The sequence below is a fragment of the Rhodofomes roseus genome (genome assembly GCF_022264815.1).
Source record: "Rhodofomes roseus strain CIRM-BRFM 1785 chromosome Unknown C8Q71scaffold_3, whole genome shotgun sequence".
Taxonomy (NCBI): Eukaryota; Fungi; Basidiomycota; class Agaricomycetes; order Polyporales; family Fomitopsidaceae; genus Rhodofomes; species Rhodofomes roseus.
In genome coordinates this window covers 1,489,655-1,508,747 of record NW_025952959.1, presented here as the reverse complement: position 1 = coordinate 1,508,747, position 19,093 = coordinate 1,489,655, and the positions used below count along the sequence as shown (strand labels likewise).

The 19,093-nt window shown below is 56.4% G+C and overlaps 5 protein-coding genes across 5 annotated transcripts; 3 read left to right on the top strand and 2 right to left on the bottom strand.

The window, feature by feature from the left end:
* Positions 1 to 74: 74 nt before the first annotated feature.
* On the top strand, positions 75 to 2,092 carry C8Q71DRAFT_351665 (uncharacterized protein). The gene is made up of 2 exons (XM_047918010.1): positions 75 to 161; positions 221 to 2,092. Exon 2 carries the CDS (start codon positions 223 to 225, stop codon positions 1,816 to 1,818), a length of 1,596 nt encoding a protein of 531 aa, XP_047783160.1. The 5' UTR covers positions 75 to 161; positions 221 to 222; the 3' UTR covers positions 1,819 to 2,092.
* Positions 2,090 to 4,467, top strand: C8Q71DRAFT_351662 (uncharacterized protein). The gene is made up of 3 exons (XM_047918009.1): positions 2,090 to 2,138; positions 2,199 to 2,355; positions 2,426 to 4,467. Exon 3 carries the CDS (start codon positions 2,490 to 2,492, stop codon positions 4,290 to 4,292), a length of 1,803 nt encoding a protein of 600 aa, XP_047783159.1. The 5' UTR covers positions 2,090 to 2,138; positions 2,199 to 2,355; positions 2,426 to 2,489; the 3' UTR covers positions 4,293 to 4,467.
* Positions 4,385 to 9,053, bottom strand: C8Q71DRAFT_351640 (P-loop containing nucleoside triphosphate hydrolase protein). Its single transcript, XM_047918008.1, has 20 exons — positions 8,751 to 9,053; positions 8,591 to 8,693; positions 8,422 to 8,539; positions 8,144 to 8,373; positions 7,719 to 8,089; positions 7,520 to 7,663; positions 6,913 to 7,469; positions 6,760 to 6,856; positions 6,546 to 6,703; positions 6,382 to 6,477; positions 6,216 to 6,330; positions 6,038 to 6,157; positions 5,831 to 5,986; positions 5,640 to 5,777; positions 5,475 to 5,590; positions 5,324 to 5,426; positions 5,109 to 5,267; positions 4,912 to 5,053; positions 4,805 to 4,860; positions 4,385 to 4,748 (listed from the first exon to the last, which is right to left on the bottom strand). The coding sequence occupies exons 1-20, from the start codon at positions 9,021 to 9,023 to the stop codon at positions 4,605 to 4,607; spliced, it is 3,396 nt and encodes a 1,131-aa protein (XP_047783158.1). The 5' UTR covers positions 9,024 to 9,053; the 3' UTR covers positions 4,385 to 4,604.
* A 521-nt stretch (positions 9,054 to 9,574) lies between these two features.
* Positions 9,575 to 11,585, top strand: C8Q71DRAFT_700341 (uncharacterized protein; the record flags this gene model as incomplete). The annotated part of the gene is made up of 5 exons (XM_047920119.1): positions 9,575 to 9,735; positions 9,834 to 10,019; positions 10,494 to 11,000; positions 11,066 to 11,132; positions 11,187 to 11,585. The coding sequence occupies 5 exons, from the start codon at positions 9,575 to 9,577 to the stop codon at positions 11,583 to 11,585; spliced, it is 1,320 nt and encodes a 439-aa protein (XP_047783157.1).
* Positions 11,586 to 12,560: 975 nt separating this feature from the next.
* On the bottom strand, positions 12,561 to 14,489 carry C8Q71DRAFT_845869 (uncharacterized protein; the record flags this gene model as incomplete). Its single annotated transcript, XM_047926615.1, has 2 exons — positions 12,561 to 13,668; positions 13,786 to 14,489. 2 exons carry the CDS (start codon positions 14,487 to 14,489, stop codon positions 12,561 to 12,563), a joined length of 1,812 nt encoding a protein of 603 aa, XP_047783156.1.
* Between the last annotated feature and the right edge of the window lie 4,604 nt (positions 14,490 to 19,093).

Here is a 19,093-nt window from a genome sequence, read left to right as displayed (position 1 = left end):
ATTCTCAGATCTCTGATCGAGATGAGGATCTCACGATGGTGGCACAACACAACGCAAGTCTCGGATCCGTCAGGGTCACTTGCACCGTACGGTCATCACGAACGCTCGTCTCTACCCTCAATACCATCTTCCCACAGCTTAAAACTCGAAAGAAACCCAGAGTATGTCTTGTGTTTTTCAGAAATGAACAACCAGCCAGACTTCATGTCTCTATTTACAGTCATGGCAGCTGCACGCGAGACACCGGGGAACGGCAGCATATCTCTGTCCACTCCCGGCTCACACTGGCATACGGCTCGTAAGCCAATCGAGGACCAACTCCTCTACTACTACGAGCGCATACACGAACTCAACGGTCAGCTGAACGCATTATGCCCCATCCATGCCTTCCCTCCCGAAGTCCTGTCCAAGGTATTGCTGTATTTGGCCGGCCACTACGCAGAATCCCCCCCTCGCTTGCAAGATTGGATCCAAGTTACGCATGTCTGCAGGTACTGGCGCGCCGTCGCGCTCGGCTGCTCCACACTCTGGGCGCGGTTCACGATCACAACGCCGCGCGACCCGGAGTGGATGGCTGTCTTCCTGGAACGGTCGAAACAATTGCCACTTTCCGTGTCAGTATCACCGAGACACAAACCGTACAAGTGGATATCTGGGAAATCTCTTGAGGAACCGCTGTCGCTCGTGTTGTCATATCTGTCGCGCATTCGGACGCTGTACCTCACGTTGGAAACGATGTGCTCCCCGGAGGTCCTGGAGCTTCTCGACGGTCCGGCACCCTTACTCGAGTACCTCGCGATTACGGAGCATCAGAGTATCCCTCGCCGCCGCGCGACAGCTGTTTCCGACCCTCTTAGCCGGCTCTTGCGTCGCCCCGAGACCGCTCGCCTTCGTCACCTAGAGTTACAATGTCCAGTCGATTGGACAGGCCTCTCGCTACAAGGCTTGACACGCCTGCACGTCAAAACCCCGGTCATAGCCACCAGCCTCTCTGCATTCCTCGGCGCCCTCGCGCAGATGCCCGTTCTCGAGGAACTGGTCACCGGCCGCGCTTTCGCACGCGGGCCTCAGGCTGGCGAGGAGGCAGACACTTCCCCTCTTCCTACTCAGGCTGCACTTCGCACTCTACGAACGGTACGAATCGAGGAGTCCGCAGCTATCACTATCTGCATTCTTTGCAGTCTGGACACCCCGTCCCTCTCTCACGTCAGTGTGGATTCAAGTTCCTTCAATTCCGACCCGACGGGAAGTTATGTCGAGCTCGTCGGAGCCACGGCAAAAAAAGTGGGAACCTTGGGCCAATTAACGACCCTCGTGATCGGCACCAACCTGTCAGGGCAGGATGCCACGGGGACGTATGTCAGCGCGTATTGCGATGTCCTCGAGAGCCAATCAATGGACCCGGCCGAGGACAGTACCCAAACGTGGGTCAGCGAGCACTCTCCGGCCCTGGAGTTGTATTGTGGACCTTCCACGATCACTACCCCATTCGCAGTGTTATGCGACCTACTCCCCATGGGCGACGTGCGTTGCATTATACTCCGCGGGACTCTGCCGTCGCACGAATTGTGGACCAACCTTGTCCGGTATGCTCCATTCGCCACGGGAGTTACGCGTATTGGACGTCCGGACCACCTATACACTTCCCCAACTGCTCACCCTTCGCAGCGAGATCGGAGAAGACTCGCGCACCGATCCCGAAGAGCACGGCAACCACTACTACGTACTTCCCAATCTCCGTCGCCTGACCCTGGATGGAGTATACTTTGTGGATCACTCATTCGACAACCCTCTGAGACTTATGAGGGCCATGACTGAGGAAAATATCCCTGATCTCGTCGAGGCTCTGATCGACTGCTTCATGGCTCGACACGACAACGGCGACGATATCGAGACGCTGCGTATCATGGACGCATATAACCTCGAGGTGGAACGGGACATCCGAAAGCTGGAGGGCGTTGTCCGTCGCCTTGAGTGGGACCGTCGTACTACCGAAGATATCGATGCAGGCGATTACTATGACTGGGACCTAGATGCCTTTTGACGAACGGCAGCCTGGAAAGGCTCGGAATGGCCACGATGCAATTTTGGACGTTGTACGAATATTCAAGACATGTATATATTCGCGATGTTGCCATGTACGTGTCGTAACAGTGTGCGCGCTGCTAGGCGCTCAGCGTTGAAGGCACGTGATCTAGAAACCCAGATCGGGGTCAACCATCGGGCAGTGGCCACAGTGGCTGCCAAGAGCGAGTTCAACGTTCAATGGTCGCATCCCGCCGGTCCCTCCTCTGCTACGTCTACAAGGTTGTGCTAATCGCATAGCAGGACTGCATAGTAGTACACTTGCACAAGGTGCGTCTAACCATGACTCAACAGAAGGTTGAACCGCCCTCATGCATACTTACTAATTCTAAGTTTCCAGATACTTGAACGTTGGGCCACGGTGTGCAAGCACTGGCACTGACAGCAGCGACTGACCTGGACGCATGTCAAACGTGGCCATGGCCGGATCGCACACTTGGGCTCGTGAAGACACCGAGCCCGACACCGCGCAACACTTTCAATGCAACTACGACCTCAGGTCCCACCTGAATGCTCTATCTCCCGTCTCTGCGTTTCCTGCAGAGGTCCTCTCTGAGGTTTTTCTGCACGCCGCCGAGTTCTACACGACCGACATAACGAGCTGGCCTTGGATGGACGAATGGATACAAGTGACCCATGTGTGTAGGCGCTGGCGCGCCGTTGCGCTTGGTTGCTCCGCGCTTTGGAGCCGTCTGACCTTAACCGGGCCATGCGATTGGATGTCCGAGTTTATCGCACGGTCGAAGACATATCCGTTGTCCGTTTCTGTGCTACTGCCGCCCCCTCGCACATCATCCTTTGACGACCCGCCGCCGCCGCTGGAGGATTCGCTGGACCTTGCGTTTCCGTGCTTGACGCGTATACGCACGCTGGCGTTGGAGGTCGAACCGGAATCGGAATGCTCCTCAGAGATTATGGAGCTGCTCGATGGGCCAGCTCCTCTGCTCGAGTTCCTCTCGATCTCTGAAGAGCCACGCTTTGACTCGGGGTCTGCCGTCATTGGGCCTCTCAGCGAGCTATTGCGTCGCCCCGAGTCATCTGGCCTTCGCCACCTGGAACTAAACTGTCCGGTCGATTGGACCGGAGTTTCGCTGCCACGGTTGACACTTCTATCCGTCGGCAATTGTAGGGACAAGACAGGCATGGAAGCATTCCTCAACGCGCTCGCTCAGATGCCCCTTCTCGAGGAGTTGATCACACAGTACGCGTTCATTGATTACCGCGGAGAGCCAGCCGCGTCACCCCTGGTCCCTCGGGCCGTGTTGTCCCGTCTGCGAGTGCTACGACTCCGCGAAACTGCAGCAAATTGTACGTGCATTTTGGAGAGTCTGGACACTCCGTCGCTTTCTCGCCTCTGCGTGAATTCGGTGGAACGAGGATCGGCACTGTGGCAGGCGCACCTCTGTGCTGCTGCCGCCTCGAAAATGGATATCCTGGGTCAAATCGGCACCCTCGCGGTCTCTGGCAATCGCGCTAACTTCCCCTACGACATCTTCCTGCGTTGCTACCACGACGTCCCCAACACTCCCGCGACGGACGCGGAAGAGGACAGCACCCATGACTGGCTCAATGACCGCACGCCTTTCCTAGAGTTGAACACCAACCACTGTATTGACCAAGAAGATCTCGCAGCCGCCGCTTTCTGCCAACTATTGTCCATCCAGAGCCTGCGTTGCCTCGTTTTCCATAAGAAGCTACCTTCGCAAACTCTATGGCGTCACCTCATCAAGCACACTCAGTTCGTCGCCGAGCTCCGCGTTTTCGATATCGAGGACGCTCGCGACCTCCCAGCAATGCTCGTAAGACGACGCTGCGGCGATCTTCAAGGCTATGAAGACCACCAATACGCACTGCCTCGTCTTCTCTGCCTAACGCTGGACGAAGTGAGCTTCAGGGGGCCTGTCGAGAACAATCCTTTCTTGACGCTCGTCCGACGACACTACGGCATGGGCACGAAGCACCCTCCGTTCATCAGCACTCTGCTCGACTGTCTCATAGAGAGATACGAGAACGGCGCCGAAATCGAGACACTTCGCCTTCTGGAGCCGCACGATATCAAGGAGAACAGGGATGTAGAAGACCTGAAGCACGTTGTGCGCTACGTTGAGTGGAGTAATAGCTGGACACCATTGACATGGGAACACGATGGATTTGACGGCGAGCTGCCTTCCTCGTGTATATTTAGTACAGCAATCATCCCTTGGTAAGTACAGCCACTCGGCGCGCGTAGATTCGGCAGCAGAGACAGCTGGGGTGCAGCAGTAACAACCTACAAAATGATCCGACTGTCCTTGACTTGCTCGCATGGTGGACGGGCTCATAAGCGAGTGCGCAATTGGATTAAGAGGTAGTACCAGCACTGGTTCTGAACTACGATTATCAAGCAATCTGCTAGAAACGATACACTACGACGCAAGTAGACCGATGATACCTATCGTACATGCAAGAGAAATGAAACACATTAGCAGCTCTAGCACGAATTATCTGACAAATACGTCCTGAACATACACAGACAGGACTCAAGAGAATGCCAGCACGCCTTGTCCACGCTCGGGATCCGTCATACGGTGCACGCGAACAGTGTTCCCAATGACGATGTTGGTCATGTCCTGCGGCGTGATCAACACGTACTGCTTGCTGTCGGACGCGTTCGCAGTGTCAATCTATACGCGACAGTACCATGAGCGCGTCGCACGTTCATGTCAATAGCCATACGCACCATCATCTTCATACTGATTCGGCGATTGACAGCGTCCATGAAGACATCGAATTCATCTACGATCATTGTCAGTGAAATGTACTAATGTACATCGTAAGCGGACATACCAAGGCATCGGATCGGGCAACCGATAGACTCCCAGAGAGACAGAAGGAGACAGATAGTCGAGAAAGACTTCTCTCCCCCGCTCAGAGATCGAGGGTCCTTCTCGCGACTGTTCTGAGTCTGGGTCTGGTCGTCCGTTTGCACCTACACGTCCATTAGCAGTGTAGCAAGCACGCTGACCAATCCACATCACACCAACCTTGAGTTGCAGCGTTCCCAGGACGTGATCGAAGAGAACTTTGCCATAGTACCCACGGTTCGAGAGGTGGTACTGGAAGTAGACCTTGCAGCGCAGAGCAATGTGGCGACGGAAGTGATGCCACTTGTTCAGTCGAAGTGTCATGGACTTCTTGAGCACCTAAGCAAGCACCGTCAGGTCGAAGGCCAGGTCATCATTGTGCACAGGATATATACCTTAATGAGATGATACATCTGCCTGACATCCCGCTTGGCGCTGTCAACCGCGGCCTTCCTCTTGTTCACCTCGATGGTCATCTCTTCGACGGATGCACCTTGCCTGCGAACACTGAGCCCATGTTCATGCGTTACATAGTGCTGACCTCACCTCTTCTCTCGCTCGCGGAGAGCAGCGTGCACAGCGTCTAAGCTCCGCTGCACCTCATCTGCGTTGCGAGGGTTCGGCCACCGCTTGCAGTATTGAAGAGCTTTCTCTGTCCATTGCTGCACGTCATCAGCATGCCTCCTTACTGCATACTCAAAGATTACGCACCTCAAACTCCTTCTGGACGTTCGCCTCGATCTCTTGTGCATTCTTGACATTCTCCTCCTCTTCCTTGAGCTTCTTCTCGTAGTACTGCACCTGATGCTGAGCCGTCAATCGGGAAATAGACAACTCTTCGATTTGTTTCTGCGAATTTACTTGTCAGAAGACTCTCATGACACAGGTGCCAAGCCGCTGACCTGCAGCTTGCTCTTGTCGCCTTCGAACGCGTCAATCTGCGCCTGCAAGGCGTTCATCTTCTCAGTGAGCACGCGCTGCACAGCGTCGATTTCGTTCTTCTGCTGCTGCGCGACCTTGAACTGTTCAATAGTCATCTGCTTCTCCGCCTCCATACCCTGAATAAGAAGGTCAGAGAAGTCCTGAGCGTATACCGCTGAGCGACTCACAGCCTTTGCATCCTCGATCGTAGAAATGGTGATAGACTGCTCTTCGTTACGCTCCATGAGCAGAGTGTCTCGGATGAACTTGAGATTCTTGCTCTTGTCTTGCAACTGGTTCTCGCGATTCTGCACAGAGATCGCTCAGTGACGGGTCACATCACACTGAGATACGAAGCACGCTTACATGTAGGCCCCCAATTTCCTTCTTGAGCCGAGTGTATTCCATCTGAGCTACCTGTAACCTCTCGTTGATACGACGATAATTCTCGTTTGCCTGCTGCAGCGCCTCATCCAGTCGTCTGCAGCACTTGGTCAGTGCACGTCAACGACGGTCCCGAAGACATACTCACCGTTTCTCACCAACAGCGTCCTGGCTTGCGAACAGTTGCTGCCTCGGGTCGCGTCCGTTCATCATCGTGATCGGGTTGGACGAACCACCACCCTCCCTGTTGAGATAGAACAACCCTCAGCACGACACGCAACAGCAAGATGAACCTGCTACGGGACCACTTACGGGAAACGCCGCACATTATAGAGGTCCGCCGACCAGCCGTGTCCACCGCGCCCGGTGCGGAGGAGAATGTCATCAAGCTCGGCACGGCTGCGTGCGACATAGGTACTCTCGATGCCCGCGGAGTTGATAATGACCCGGAGAACATACGGGTCGCTGACCTGAAGTTCCCAAACGTGAGACAGTGTAGTGAGTACGCTATCCACGCGGTACTCACATCGAGCACCCTCAGCACGGTCAAAATGCCCGGAGGAGGCTCGCCGTGGCTGTAGTCAAAGAGATCGACCTCGCTGATGATGATCGAGTTGCGGTTCCTGCGAGGACACCAAGGATCAGCACATGTATACAAACGTTTCAAACGAGCACATACTCGTGCTGCTTCAGCAACTGCCCTAGCTGAGCGCGATCCCGTGAATCCGTGATGGCAAAGGCCGTCATCAGGCCCCCCAGCTGCACACGCATCAACGGCGCCCAGATCGGCTCCTTGACCTTGACATATAAGCCCAGCGGGCCCACCGGCCGGTTTCCGTACCAGTTCGTGCGCTCAATGGCCGCGAGCACCTGGTCCATACGGTTCCCATAAGGCGCGAGCTTGTTCTTCTCCGCATCCTGGTGCTGCTGTAGCGCGCCATTCGCGTTCATTATCTCCCGCTGCGCCTCATCCTTCTGCGCCTTCAGAGTCTTGCCCTCGTTTTCCACGGTCTGCGCCTCCTGCTCGAGTTCCGCCTTTCGTGTGCGGAAGTCGGCCAGCTGCGCCTCCGCCTCGTCATACGCGTTCTGCGCTTCGTCGATCTTGCGGTCCGTCTCCTCGCGTTTCACCTGCGAGCGCGCCTCGATCTTCTCGCGCTCCGCCGCGATTTGCGCATCGTATTCCGCGATGAGTCCCGTGCAACGCGTGACAGTCGCACTCATCTGTTTCTCCTCGTTCTGCAATGACGCGTGAGATGGCGTGAGAACGTGGCACGGCTTCGACGTACTTTCAACTTCAACAGCTTCTGTCTGTTCTCGCGACTCTCCTCCTGCAGGACCTTCTTCTTCTGCTGGATCTCCTCGACGTCACCCATGTTCTCCAGGTCAGCCTCCAACGCTGCAACCTTGTCAGACTCTTCTTCGACCTTGGCCTGCACGAACGCCGTCAGTCACGACGACCCTCTACTCCAGCAATAGGCAGCATACCTGCGCGGCCCTGAGGTCCTCCTGGATCCTGGGAAGTCGCCTCGCCAAGCGTGCGGCCTCCTCCATGCGCTTGCCGAGTTCCTCTTCCTTCGACGCGACGTGCGCCCATGCCAACTCTTGCTTGAGGTCGTCCGCCTTGTGGCGCTGCTCGCGCGCCTTCTGGGCTTCCTCGAAGCGAGACGTCGCCTCCTCGAGTGCCTCCTCGAGGTCGGGCAAGCCCTCCGACTTGCGCTTGACAGTCTTCTGCATGGACTGGATGGCCTCGAGGCAGGTCTGGTACTCCTCGGAAAGCTGGGAGAGCTGCGTGCCCCGCAAAAAGAACTTATACTTGTCCGCGGGCTGCGATGCGCTCAGGAATTGCCGCGCGGCATCTGAGGGTCGTCAGTTCCTACAACGGGCTAAGCTACGGATAGGTGGACACCTACCTTGAGTAAGAATATTCATCGGGTTGTCGACTTGGATGTTCATATGGTCGCAGATGGTGGACAGTTCCTCGCGTTTCGTCGAGACGACTCGGCCATCCTTGCTCTTGATCTTGTACGACGAGGAGCCCTCTTTCGTGAAGCGGCGGGTGATCACGATGCTCTTGCCGTACTCGTTGGGCCGGTAAGCTTCCTCGCCCTGGTTCTTCAGGACGACGGAGACTTCCGAGACTCTGCAAACAATAAGCAAAAGGAGCGCCCGCTGAAAGGAGCTGACTTACTGTTGTCCCTCGCGGATGAACGACTTCAAACCGTTCCCACGGCCAGTCGACGTGGCCTTGCCTCCCAAGGCTACAGTGAGCGCGGACAGAACAGCACTCTTGCCACTCCCGTTGTGGCCTGCGTACAGTGCGTGAATATGAGGGGCATGTGTGGCTGCGAGCTACTCACCGATAATGAAGTTGATTTGCGGGCCAAACGTGAACGTGAGGTACTTGTGACACATGAAGTTGTGCATCTCGAGCGACTCGATGATACCCATCTCCGCGACGCCCTATAATGCGGTATTGAGACACCGCGCATACATGCAAACAGCGCAGTGGCGACTCACGCCCTGGGTCTTGCCCTTGTTCATGATCCTCTCTCGGATGATCTCCTCATTCTCCTCCTCAAACTTCTTCTCCTCATCCTGATCAGGTGCCTCCTGCTCGGGGGTCTCTTCTTCATCAAGGTCGTCTTCGCCTTCTTCCTGGCGCGCCTTCCCCTTGTTCTTCCCGCGTTGGCGTTCTGCTTCGTCCTCTTCGGTACGTGCGCGCTTGGGACTCGGTGGTGAGCCGCGCCCGTCAATTGCAGGCGACGCTGCGCGCCGCTTGATAGCAGGCATGGTGGTGCGAGGTGGTCGTAGTGAGTAAAGGGACGCGCTTTACGCGACGCGACGCGTCGAGCGCCGGTACAAACAGCGGCACACATGGCAGCGAGATGGGCTTGGCACTGTGTCCAAATTAAGCATCTTCGTGAGACGGAAGAGCGGCGTGATTGGTTGCTCGGCGGGCGCGGTGATTGGCTGGTCGGGTGCCGGCATGGCTGCGCTGGCACTGGCGACAATGATATCTGCCTCGTACATACGGATTCATACTCAATTTAAATGCCTCGAGTGCGTCGCGAGCATACGGGGAGTTGCGAGGGTGGTTGGAGGCGCAGGTGGGCTCAAGGGAACGGGTTGCGAGGTGAGACGGCCGGCTTCTGATGTGCGAATCGGAATAGCCGAGCGTTGTGAGAATACAAAGACGTCGGAGGCCGCGCGCGTCCTCTCATCTTGCTCGCCATCCAGCACTGTCGCCCGCCCGCCCGCCTTGGTGTCCCGAGGCATCCGTTCTCTATCCACTCCTTTCGTTTCTTGGCTCCTTCCTTCTGCTCGCGCTCGGGCGGTAGTGTATGGCCCAGCCCGTCATTTACAGCACCCCGCCTCTCGCCGGACGACCGCCCTACGCAACCGACGAGCCCGACTCCGTGTACCAGCAGCAGCCCCAGCAAACCCGCAGAATTAGACAGCCCCCTCCGGAGAACCCGAACGACAGGTCTTCGGCGTACAACATGTAGGTATTTCTAGCCATCGTCCAGCGTCACAGCGCCCCAAAAACCACCCCGTCGCGCCCCAACTCGCCCGCTCCTTGGTGGACTTCGGAGCAGCGAGTATGATACGGAGGCCGTCTCGCTCCGAGTGCACGGTGTCAAATGTCTTGCCAGAGAGCATGGACGTGCGTGCTTTGGTCCGTCTCCCCCTTGACTCCTGGCCGTTGCCGCTGCCGAGCATCGCGACAATGTCGCGGTGCACTCCGTGTCGTGTCTCTTCAGGCGACAGCGGCGCCTCTCGTTGGCGGTCTTCAGCCCGGAACCTTCCAGCTGCACGTTGTGTCTGTCCTTGCATCCTCACCCCAGATCATCTTTGTCTACTGGATATTGTTGGAGGGTCCCGCTCTCTCCCCGGCGCATCAAAAGGCCATGTACGCCTGCGCACCAGTCCTGTTACGCTGCAGCATGGCAATGTTTGCTCTAGACGTTGCGCTCTCTCGACTGGTGGCTGGATTGTCAAACTGTCTGATGTTGGCTGCGCATGCCGTCATCTCTGGGATGCTGTCTTGGACAGATCCGGCGCGTTGCCGGCAGTCTGCCATCCACCACGGCTCTCGGTGGCTGTCGCGACAGCTTGTCCGTAGCCGGGCATTATATACGATGTCGCTCGTTCATTCAGGTTCGGAGACATCCCAGAGCCGGGCTTCATCTCGCTATCTCCGGCTCTCATCATTGACATTGACATTGCACACCCCAACGACGCACGCTGACCGGCTCACAGGTATGATCAGTACTTGAACGGCACCAACGCGCCCAAGGGGACCAACCCCTTCGACGACCCGAAGAGGGTCCTCTCTCCGCCCCGGCAGCCCATCCCCCTCGCTGCGCCCCGACCCGGCTACGCCGCCCCCGTCGCCGCGCTCAACCTCTCGCGTCCTGACGCAGTCGCCTCGCCCGACAGCCGCGTGCGCTCGCCGACCACGCCCGAGATGTCTCAGGCCTTCCCGAAGCCGCTCACACTCGTGGAGCGTCAGTCCTCGCCCGCCTCCCCGCACTTTCCGCACACGCCGCACGAGCTCCAGCCGCCCATGACGCCCATCGCCCCCGCGTTCATCCGCCCGGCGAGCGCGGCGAGCACGCAGCGCGATGTCAAGTTCAACTCGACCACGCCGATTCTTCGCAGCGAGAAGGAGGAGACGTTCCTGCCCCGGCGAGGCCAGGGTGAGGACTTCTGGAGGCGGTTCAGTATTGTCGCGAAGGATGAGACCAAGACGAGGGGCAAGCAGAGGTGCGTACGCATGTTGAGCGGATCAGGACAAGAACTTGACCGCCCCTTTGCAGTGCATGGTTGAGGAAGACAACCTCTGGGATTTCCCGCCACGTCCGTTGGGTATGGGTCGTCGGCATCTCGCTCTTGATCGTAAGCTAGCCAGCCTTCTCGCATCAGACGTCTCGAGCTCACACATCCTCCTAGATCATCGGCTGTGCCGTTGCCTTTGGCGTGTACAAAACGCACCACTCCTCCAGCTCGTCCAACTCCTCCGTCGTCACCGCGATCGGCGGGAGCGCGAACCAGGTCGGGTCGGGCAATACCGTCACCGCCGACGAGAAGTCCGGTGGCTCTGCCTCCGCCCTCCTGGTGACGCCGACAAGGACCGTCGCCCGCCGTTCGGTCGATATTCAGCCCACCAGTGCCCCCGCGATACCAATCACCCCGCCTTCCTTCCCTATCCTCCCTAACGCCGACGCCGACGAGGGTTCGGACATGCCTTCGTACGACAACACGAACGCGAGCGTTGCCGCCCGCCGTGCGCTCTCGCAGCTACATCATCGGCATAAACGAAGCTTCGTCAATCGTAGCTCGTTAGACTGAGGCCGCCATCCGAGGCGCGCCTCCGCTTGGGAGTGGTGCCGTGCCCGATAGGGGCGGCCCGTCTCCCGTCCGCTCGTTAACGCCCCCTTCATGTTCACGTTGGCTGTACATTATGACCGTCGCAGCGTGCCCGGTTGCTCGTGGTCGCTCACCCCGGTTTCCGTCGTCCCCCGCTCTCCCTCGTCCAGCTGCCGCCCTTCACTCATCCTGTGGATACCCTATCAGGTTCGGCTTGCAGGTTGGATGCAGGGCCGCGGACGTCTTTCACTGATCACCTAGTGCTCCCGCCGTTCTCTGGCCCCAGCCGCTGCGACCTTCTGCTTATTCCTATCTTCCTTCCGTATTGTGTGTAACGACCACTTCGTCTTCTCCGCCGTCCACGCTCGCAGACTATCGCCCAGACTCTGACTTGCTCGACACGCCCTGCTCGTTTTCGCCGCTTTACCCATCTACATACATACCTTCCCCGTCTTCCGTTTGTGCTCCGGCTTCGATTGGTCTTGTTTGGCTTGCAAGTTGGCTGAGGATTAACGGTTAAAATACCCGCGACGCACTGATGCCCCCTTTGTGTACCTACTACGTTACAGACAATCCATACGTAGTCCTGAAGCGTTAATTCAGCGTCCGTGTCGCGTCTATGTGTGATGGATTGAGGTATCGCTGCGGAGTGGTGCATGGAAATGAGACAAATATGATAGTATGCAACTTGGTGCGCCCTTCATACAACCCGACAATGATGCACTGCTAACTTTATGCGATCGCTGAACAGAAAGTCCTTCGAACAACTGGGGAAGGTCAGCTCGAAGCTTCAGCGTCAGTCGCGCACGTCCAATATTCTCATCCTCGTCGTCCCACACCACATACTCACCCAACGACGCGGTTTTTCAGTTTCACGTCTCGCGGCGTCCGGTTGTCTTTGAAAAGATACACTATAAATAGCTCCGCGACGCCCTGTGGGGTGAGTACAATGTAATCCTAGAAGCCCGGGTCCGAGTCATAGTCTGAATCCAGTCCTATTTCGTACTTTTCGTTGTATTCCGAAGCCCCATCCCACTCTACAACGCGCACGACTTCCTTCAACAAGTCGATCTCATCCCTTTCTAAGTTAATCGCGCGCAGAATGCGCAGCCGCTCGATCTCCGCGCCATACTCGTACCGTTCTATGAAGCAACTGATGAGTTGTTGAGCGAGCGGTTCCATCCCTCCGAGCTCCCAGTCCGTTTCGCGTTCCATGAAGAAGAAGTCGGACAACGTCAGAAGTCGAAGTCGCGGAAGTGTGTAATGATAGACATGGCCCGAGTTCTTCCCCGCCCTGCGGGGGCCACGGCGTCGATCCCGGAGTGCGTCCGACAGTCCGTCGGAAGCAATGCCACCAATAGCAGTGAGGTGGGTGACATTGATTGTTCGCTGTAGGACTGTTGTCCATAGTTTTGTCGAGAGCGAGGAACCGCTAACGAAGAGCGAGCAGACATCGCTGACGGGAAGCAGCTGGCAGAACTCGGAAAGCGCATCGGCCACCGGGCAACTGAAGCGTACCTCCAACGTCGGATTCTGCAACAGCCTGAGAGAACTCTTGTCAAGGTCTCCTATGTTGACATTACCGTGATCGTTATGGCAAGCCTGAAGGCATGCCCGGCTTGGACGGGTGTCTGCAAATATCTCGGCAGGGCCAGTGGTGATAACGAGGGTGTGGAAAGCCTTCATGGAGAGCGTCTTGATGGCCACTGCAGCGAAGAAGTTGGAAGACGACCCTGGCACGGCACAGTAATCTGTGATCACATGTAGAGTCGAGAGTGAGGGGGTATGCAAAAGGTTCAGGATGTGTATGACATGGACACCAGATCCTTGTATCTCGAGGACGTGCAAGTGGGGGAGGGTAATTGAAGTCCGAAAGAATCTGGGCTCCAAAGCCTCCATCCTGCCCAAGGTCCCAGTCAGCGCTCCGTCGATGATCAGGCTCTCGAGGAGGGTCATGTGGGCAATAGAGCCCATGAGGTCCTCGATGTCCGTATGTGAGCCCGAATTCCACAGAGAACTGGTGAGAGCTAGATGTGTCAAGCTCGGCACCACCATAGTTCGCCACCTAAGAGTAAAGCCGTCCAAGTACAGATGACGAAGGCGACGCGTGTCGGGATGATGTAGGAGTTGGCTGACATGGTTGGACCCTTCATTGGCAGGAGTGTCCGGGCCTTATCCATACCAGCCGTCGATCCTGCTCCGTATGATGATGACGGAGAGCGACTCGAGTTGCGGCGCAGGCCCGTCCAGCAGCTGCAAGACGTACGCCGTATCCGCTGGAACAGCCTTGACCAACAGTGAGCGTATGCGTGCAATCTGGGAGAGGAAGAGGGCGCAGGACGCCTGCAGCCCTTGCAGTGAAGACTTGCCGGACAGCAAGGGTTGGTAGGAGCTTGGGTCTGGACCCCCGGGGGAGATGATCACGTTCAACGGCACCGTTTTGGACCGTGCCAAGAGCTCGACCATCCACTCGTATTGTTTCGTCACCAACAAATCGACCCAGAGGGTCGTGCAACTCAAAGCGACGATGCGCCAGTGCTTGCAAACATGGGTCATGCAAACCCAGCCATACGGGCGCGGCCAGGAAGTTGAAAACCCGGAAACATGGCCAGGAGCACAGTACATGAAAATCCTGCAAAGAATCTCCGTAGAAAGCACAGAGACGTCCGCGAGGGCATTGAGGCGGTTTTGCAGGGCAATGAGGTGGTCGGTGTGAAGAACGATATCAGCCGCTATCGCCTCACGGGTCTGGGGCACGGATAGAATCTGGGATGCGGGGCGACCAATTGCGCTGTCCATGACTCCCGTGGCAGCCCCGATTCGTACCTGATAGTATACCAAAGGCGTAAGGAGCCTGTAAGCTGTAATACCAGATTTCATGCACATGGCACGTACGTAGTAGAATGACGTTGATCAGTGCGCGTGTGGCAGTTCTGGCACGACACGATATCGACTCAACCTGCAGGCTGCAACGGAGTGCGAAGTACTACGCGTTGAAGGCACGGCGCCTGAAGCTTGAAAGCTTGCAGCTTTGAACTAGTCTCCCGCGTAGGCAGCCCACTAATAGGACGACCTTTCTGAGGGGAGGAGGGCGGTCGTCTAGGGTTTTGAACTAACGTTGAACGTTGAACTTCAACCAGCAAGCCTACGGTCCAGTCACCTGACGCCATTCAACCACGATCTCGATCTATCATCTTACGGACTCGATCTTACGGACAGGCCCGGGGCTAAGGTCGGCCGGAAGGCCACAGTTCAAAATCAGTGATACGGCCATGGTACGGCCGCTACCGAGGCTCGATCTGCTTACGTAAGCCACTCTGGCCGAGTGTTGCATGGCCTCGTCTGTGCTCTCCCTTAGATTAGCTCATCCACCATGTACTATGAGACACACAAGAGACATTATTGAGTGCATTATCGGCTTTCCAATGGATTTTGGGTGTTCTGTGGTATGGATTGTCTGTCTCGGCGTGCCGGAACTCCGTAAGCGCCCCAGACTCACGGTCACACCTGCCTAAATTGGACAGGCGGCGGACATCGGTTGCACTTACTTGTGGTATTCGCCGCTGCTGCGCCCGGCAGGGTCCGATATGCCGGTAGCATTAGACGGCTTACCAGTTGCGTGCGATGTGTGACAGAATCCGCCCAGCCCAAGATATGGTCACAAAACACGAGGTATGCGTTCACTCCAGTGGTCAGGCCCAGTCAGGCGATCTCAGGCGATATGGGCCTGTAACTGTCAACGAGCTGGACAAAATTCTGTCTGCATCGGACTCTGTCGATTACTTACCTAGACGGCCGTTAGAATAAAACCGATTGCTGTACTTCATTTGCCATAAGCCGTTCGAGAGATGTTAAGTTAGCGTCGTTATCGCGTTAAGCCATTCGAGATCGGACCCTCCTCTAGCGTCGTTGACTCGTTACATATCATTTATTGTACATAAGTTGCAGTGGCGAGACGCGAGACCGAGAACAAGTCCGCGATCCCGTGACTTATCCACTGTAAGCGGCCATACCCAACGTACGTCCTCCTCCTCCCTGCGTTGACACCAGTTCCCTCGATGACGCCGGACGGCACCACGTCGACCGCCGCGCCAAGCTTTGTCATCGACGTGGCCGCAGCTGTATGCCAGTCGACACCACCCTAGCGCGCCGACAAGCCCTGACACGTCCGACATGCAGAGTCATCTCAGTCATCGTACTCGACCTCGACAAGTCCCGCAAGCCATCAACACCACCAAAGTTCATCAACGCGAACATCCGCATCGGCTTGTACAGCACCCACGGGACGCCACTCACAATTGAACAAGACATCATCGCCATTGTCGACGAGAAACCGCGCCCTCGCAGGCCGGTGTACTTCTCCCCGCAAAGTGCTGCTGACCCTGCTGACTCTGTTTCCCAGTGTCCCTGGCCAATGCCTTCCCGCTGTGAATGCGTGCGCGGGAAGTCTACGGGCGCAAATCCCGTGAGGCCCTGGGCCACCAAACATGCCATGGCACACCAAGCGGAGTATTCGACGGAGCGCAGCCTTGCTGCTGGTGCGAGCCGCTACAGGGGTAAGGGCGGAAACTCGACAACTCGAGGTTGTTGAGGAGGGCTAGGAAGGCAGAGGAAGCCTGAGAGTGAGGCTCGTCAACTTCGGTGAGTACCCCAGTGCCTCTGACCTCAGCCCTCACTACCTCCTCCATCGTCCGCTCTCTCTCGCGTACTACATCGCGTGTACGTCCCTCCCACTGACACGCTTCCGCCGACGCGCTGTCCCCACGCCGATTGGCCCTCGTCTCGCGGTCTCGCGTCCGCATCCCGCGGCTATACACCACCCAGTACATCTCCTCACTTTACCGACGCGTCTGTGTCCCGCCGCTCCGCTCTTCTCCGCGTCCCCCTGGTGTGCATTCCTCTTCATTCAACACCACTGTTCCTTCCGAATGTGTCCGCTCTCTGCCTCCATCTGCGTGATCTTTCCCACTCTCGAACGTGCCGCGTGCTACAGCACACTCGCGCGACCCATGTCTTGACACACCTGCACCCTTCGAATGCAACAGTGCCTCCTCGGAGGGAAGAAAGGACAAGTTAGTATAGCTCCAACTGCACCATCCCCAGCACTGCAAGAAGACCCGCTTGGTGATACTGTTGAGGAGCCGAACGTGCAGCGAGCAGATGGGACGGGGCATGCCATTCACTGTAGTAGTGTTAGTATCGTTCTGGGTGCAGCAACATGTATAATAGGCAGAAAAATCAAATAATATTTGCTAGAGGGCGTACTATGATACAGCAACGGCCAACGGATAACGAGACCGACAGAAATCGCTCCAAACAGATCGGTCCACCACCGATACCGCTGGAGTCCGATTGGTACAGATAAAAAATCTGTAAATTCGGCCATTTTGCGATCTCCAGCGGTACCAGTCTGACTTACAGATCGGTACCGCTGGAGATCGCCTGAGATCGGTCCACTTTGGACTGGGGGTCAGGTACGTACCATACAAGCTTCGCGTGCATACTTATCAGTGGCGATAATTACTGGCCCGGACCTTACTGGCCCTGCTCATAACTGTTGCCTTTGGGGGCCTGCTGGGTGATCCGACGCCGTCGACATGCGCGGGTTCCCGGCAGCGGGCGGGGCAGGACATGATGATGGAGTCACCACGGGTGCGTACTTATACGTCTGTTGTATCGAGTCCGGACCTGTTATCTTACCTCGAGACCCCCCTCGTCCCCCGCTTGAAAGTGCGCCAAGCTCGAAAGAGCAGTCTGAGGAGGGTGCAAAACGACTAAACAGTTACATAAGCCAAACGATGAAGATGAAGAACATTTACCCGGTTGGTGTCTGAGACCTGCCAAATTGGGTGCTGACTAAGAAAGACCCTCTGTACGCTCGTATAGACCCGATATAGGCATATCGGAAAGTTCTTTTCATCCGCAGCGATGTGAGTTATCCAACCATTTTTTGTGAGTCAAGCCAGATAAGTTTCAAAGCATTGCGCCCAATCGCCCCCGTGCGCAATGAAGACGTCGTCCACCGCCAAGTGTGACCGTTACTTACCCGACGGCGCTTACCGAGGTTCCGGCTCTTCCGGCTCAAATTTGAGATATGGACTCCCCACAATGTATTCAAAAGCTACAATTCAACCCGATACAGATCAAGAATAGTCTGTAGCACTCAGTAGAGCATGAATCTAGTGAGGGGAGGCACGAATCGGAACAAGACTTTCGCCAGATTAGCTTACATAAGCAGATCGGGCCTCGGCAACAGCCACCTCAAACGGAAATCGAACTGTGGCCTTCCGGCGTACCATACGGGGCAGCTCGGAGGTGCTCACTTGACTCTCGTCTTGAACTCTCTGATACCGCGGACCTTTCAATGGTAATCGTATTCATGAATGCGAGTACTCAGTGTCTCTCGTGGGTCACCAAACCGGCGGTGCGGTAGTGACGTCTCTCTTCAAAAATCCTGGACTAAAGCCTCGCGCGCGCCGACGTGCTCCGGAAAGTGTGCAGGCAGGTCGCGTATCGAAATCACAATTCGAAGCATCAGCTTCAGTGGGCGAGGCACGTCAGCAAGCTCAGCCATGTTCACCTACTGGCGCAATATGGTCTTGAGGAGCTACGAGGATGATGAGTAAAAGCAGAACAACAGTTGAAGAACGCGGTCCCAGATAAACGACGAGTTGTTCGGTGTGAGTGGTATCGATACTTTGCCGCATACACTAAGACTTTCTTTATGGCCCCGCCTGTCGCACCCGTGCGGCCTGCTGGCTGCCACCCCGTTGATATCAGACACCATGGTAGGAGGCTTCCTGGATTCTCCCCAACCTATTTTGCGACCTGAAAGAACGTCACAGCAACAACAGCACTAGGTCAGTCATGGCAGCCATCATCCGACATGCAGTACCAGTTAGGCGGTCGCTATATGCAACAACATACCGTGACAGCAATACCGACCGGATTGCCGACGCGACATCCCCTCATCGTCTGTTTTACATCGCTTGCGTCGTCATCCTTACCTAAAGATTGTAGCCACGCAGCACACATCAGTAGAAGTCCGATTTTGCTAACGGTTGCTAACGGTTGCTGACGCGCTGACGGATGCTAACGCAAAAGCGTTACAAACCGTCAGCGTGTCACTCAATGCTCACATCTGTCAGTCGTTAGCAAAAGGCGCATTTTGCTAACGGCTTGTGATACGTAGCTACTGACACGCTTACTGCCAGTGAAGTCTCACGGAATTTTCGTGTACCGGGGCTTGCAGGCCCACGAACCATAGCAATGCCATAATCTACATATTTAGCTGTCTACTGAATGCTGGCACTTCAGGCTCGCATTGGAGAGCTTCACCGCCGGTGTTGGCGGTGAACCGCGAGTTTACCTATCGCGGGGTTACATGTGGGGGTTGGCACATCTGCACCCGCCCCCGCCGTTCTCTCGCCCTCCTCCCCATTTGTCCGCTCACGCCCACCCATTCCGACCCTCCCCGCTCACTCCCCCTT

Excerpts from the sequence above, each read along its gene's own strand:
- C8Q71DRAFT_351640 (XM_047918008.1), bottom strand. The coding sequence starts at position 9,023 with ATGCCTGCTATCAAGCGGCGCGCAGCGTCGCCTGCAATTGACGGGCGC. Across the intron at positions 8,374-8,421 it reads TTCATCCGCGAGGGACAACA|AGTCTCGGAAGTCTCCGTCG; the intron begins GTAAGTCAGCTC and ends TATTGTTTGCAG. Across the intron at positions 6,331-6,381 it reads GACGCTGTTGGTGAGAAACG|ACGACTGGATGAGGCGCTGC; the intron begins GTGAGTATGTCT and ends CAAGTGCTGCAG.
- C8Q71DRAFT_351665 (XM_047918010.1), top strand. The coding sequence starts at position 223 with ATGGCAGCTGCACGCGAGACACCGGGGAACGGCAGCATATCTCTGTCC.
- C8Q71DRAFT_351662 (XM_047918009.1), top strand. The coding sequence starts at position 2,490 with ATGTCAAACGTGGCCATGGCCGGATCGCACACTTGGGCTCGTGAAGAC.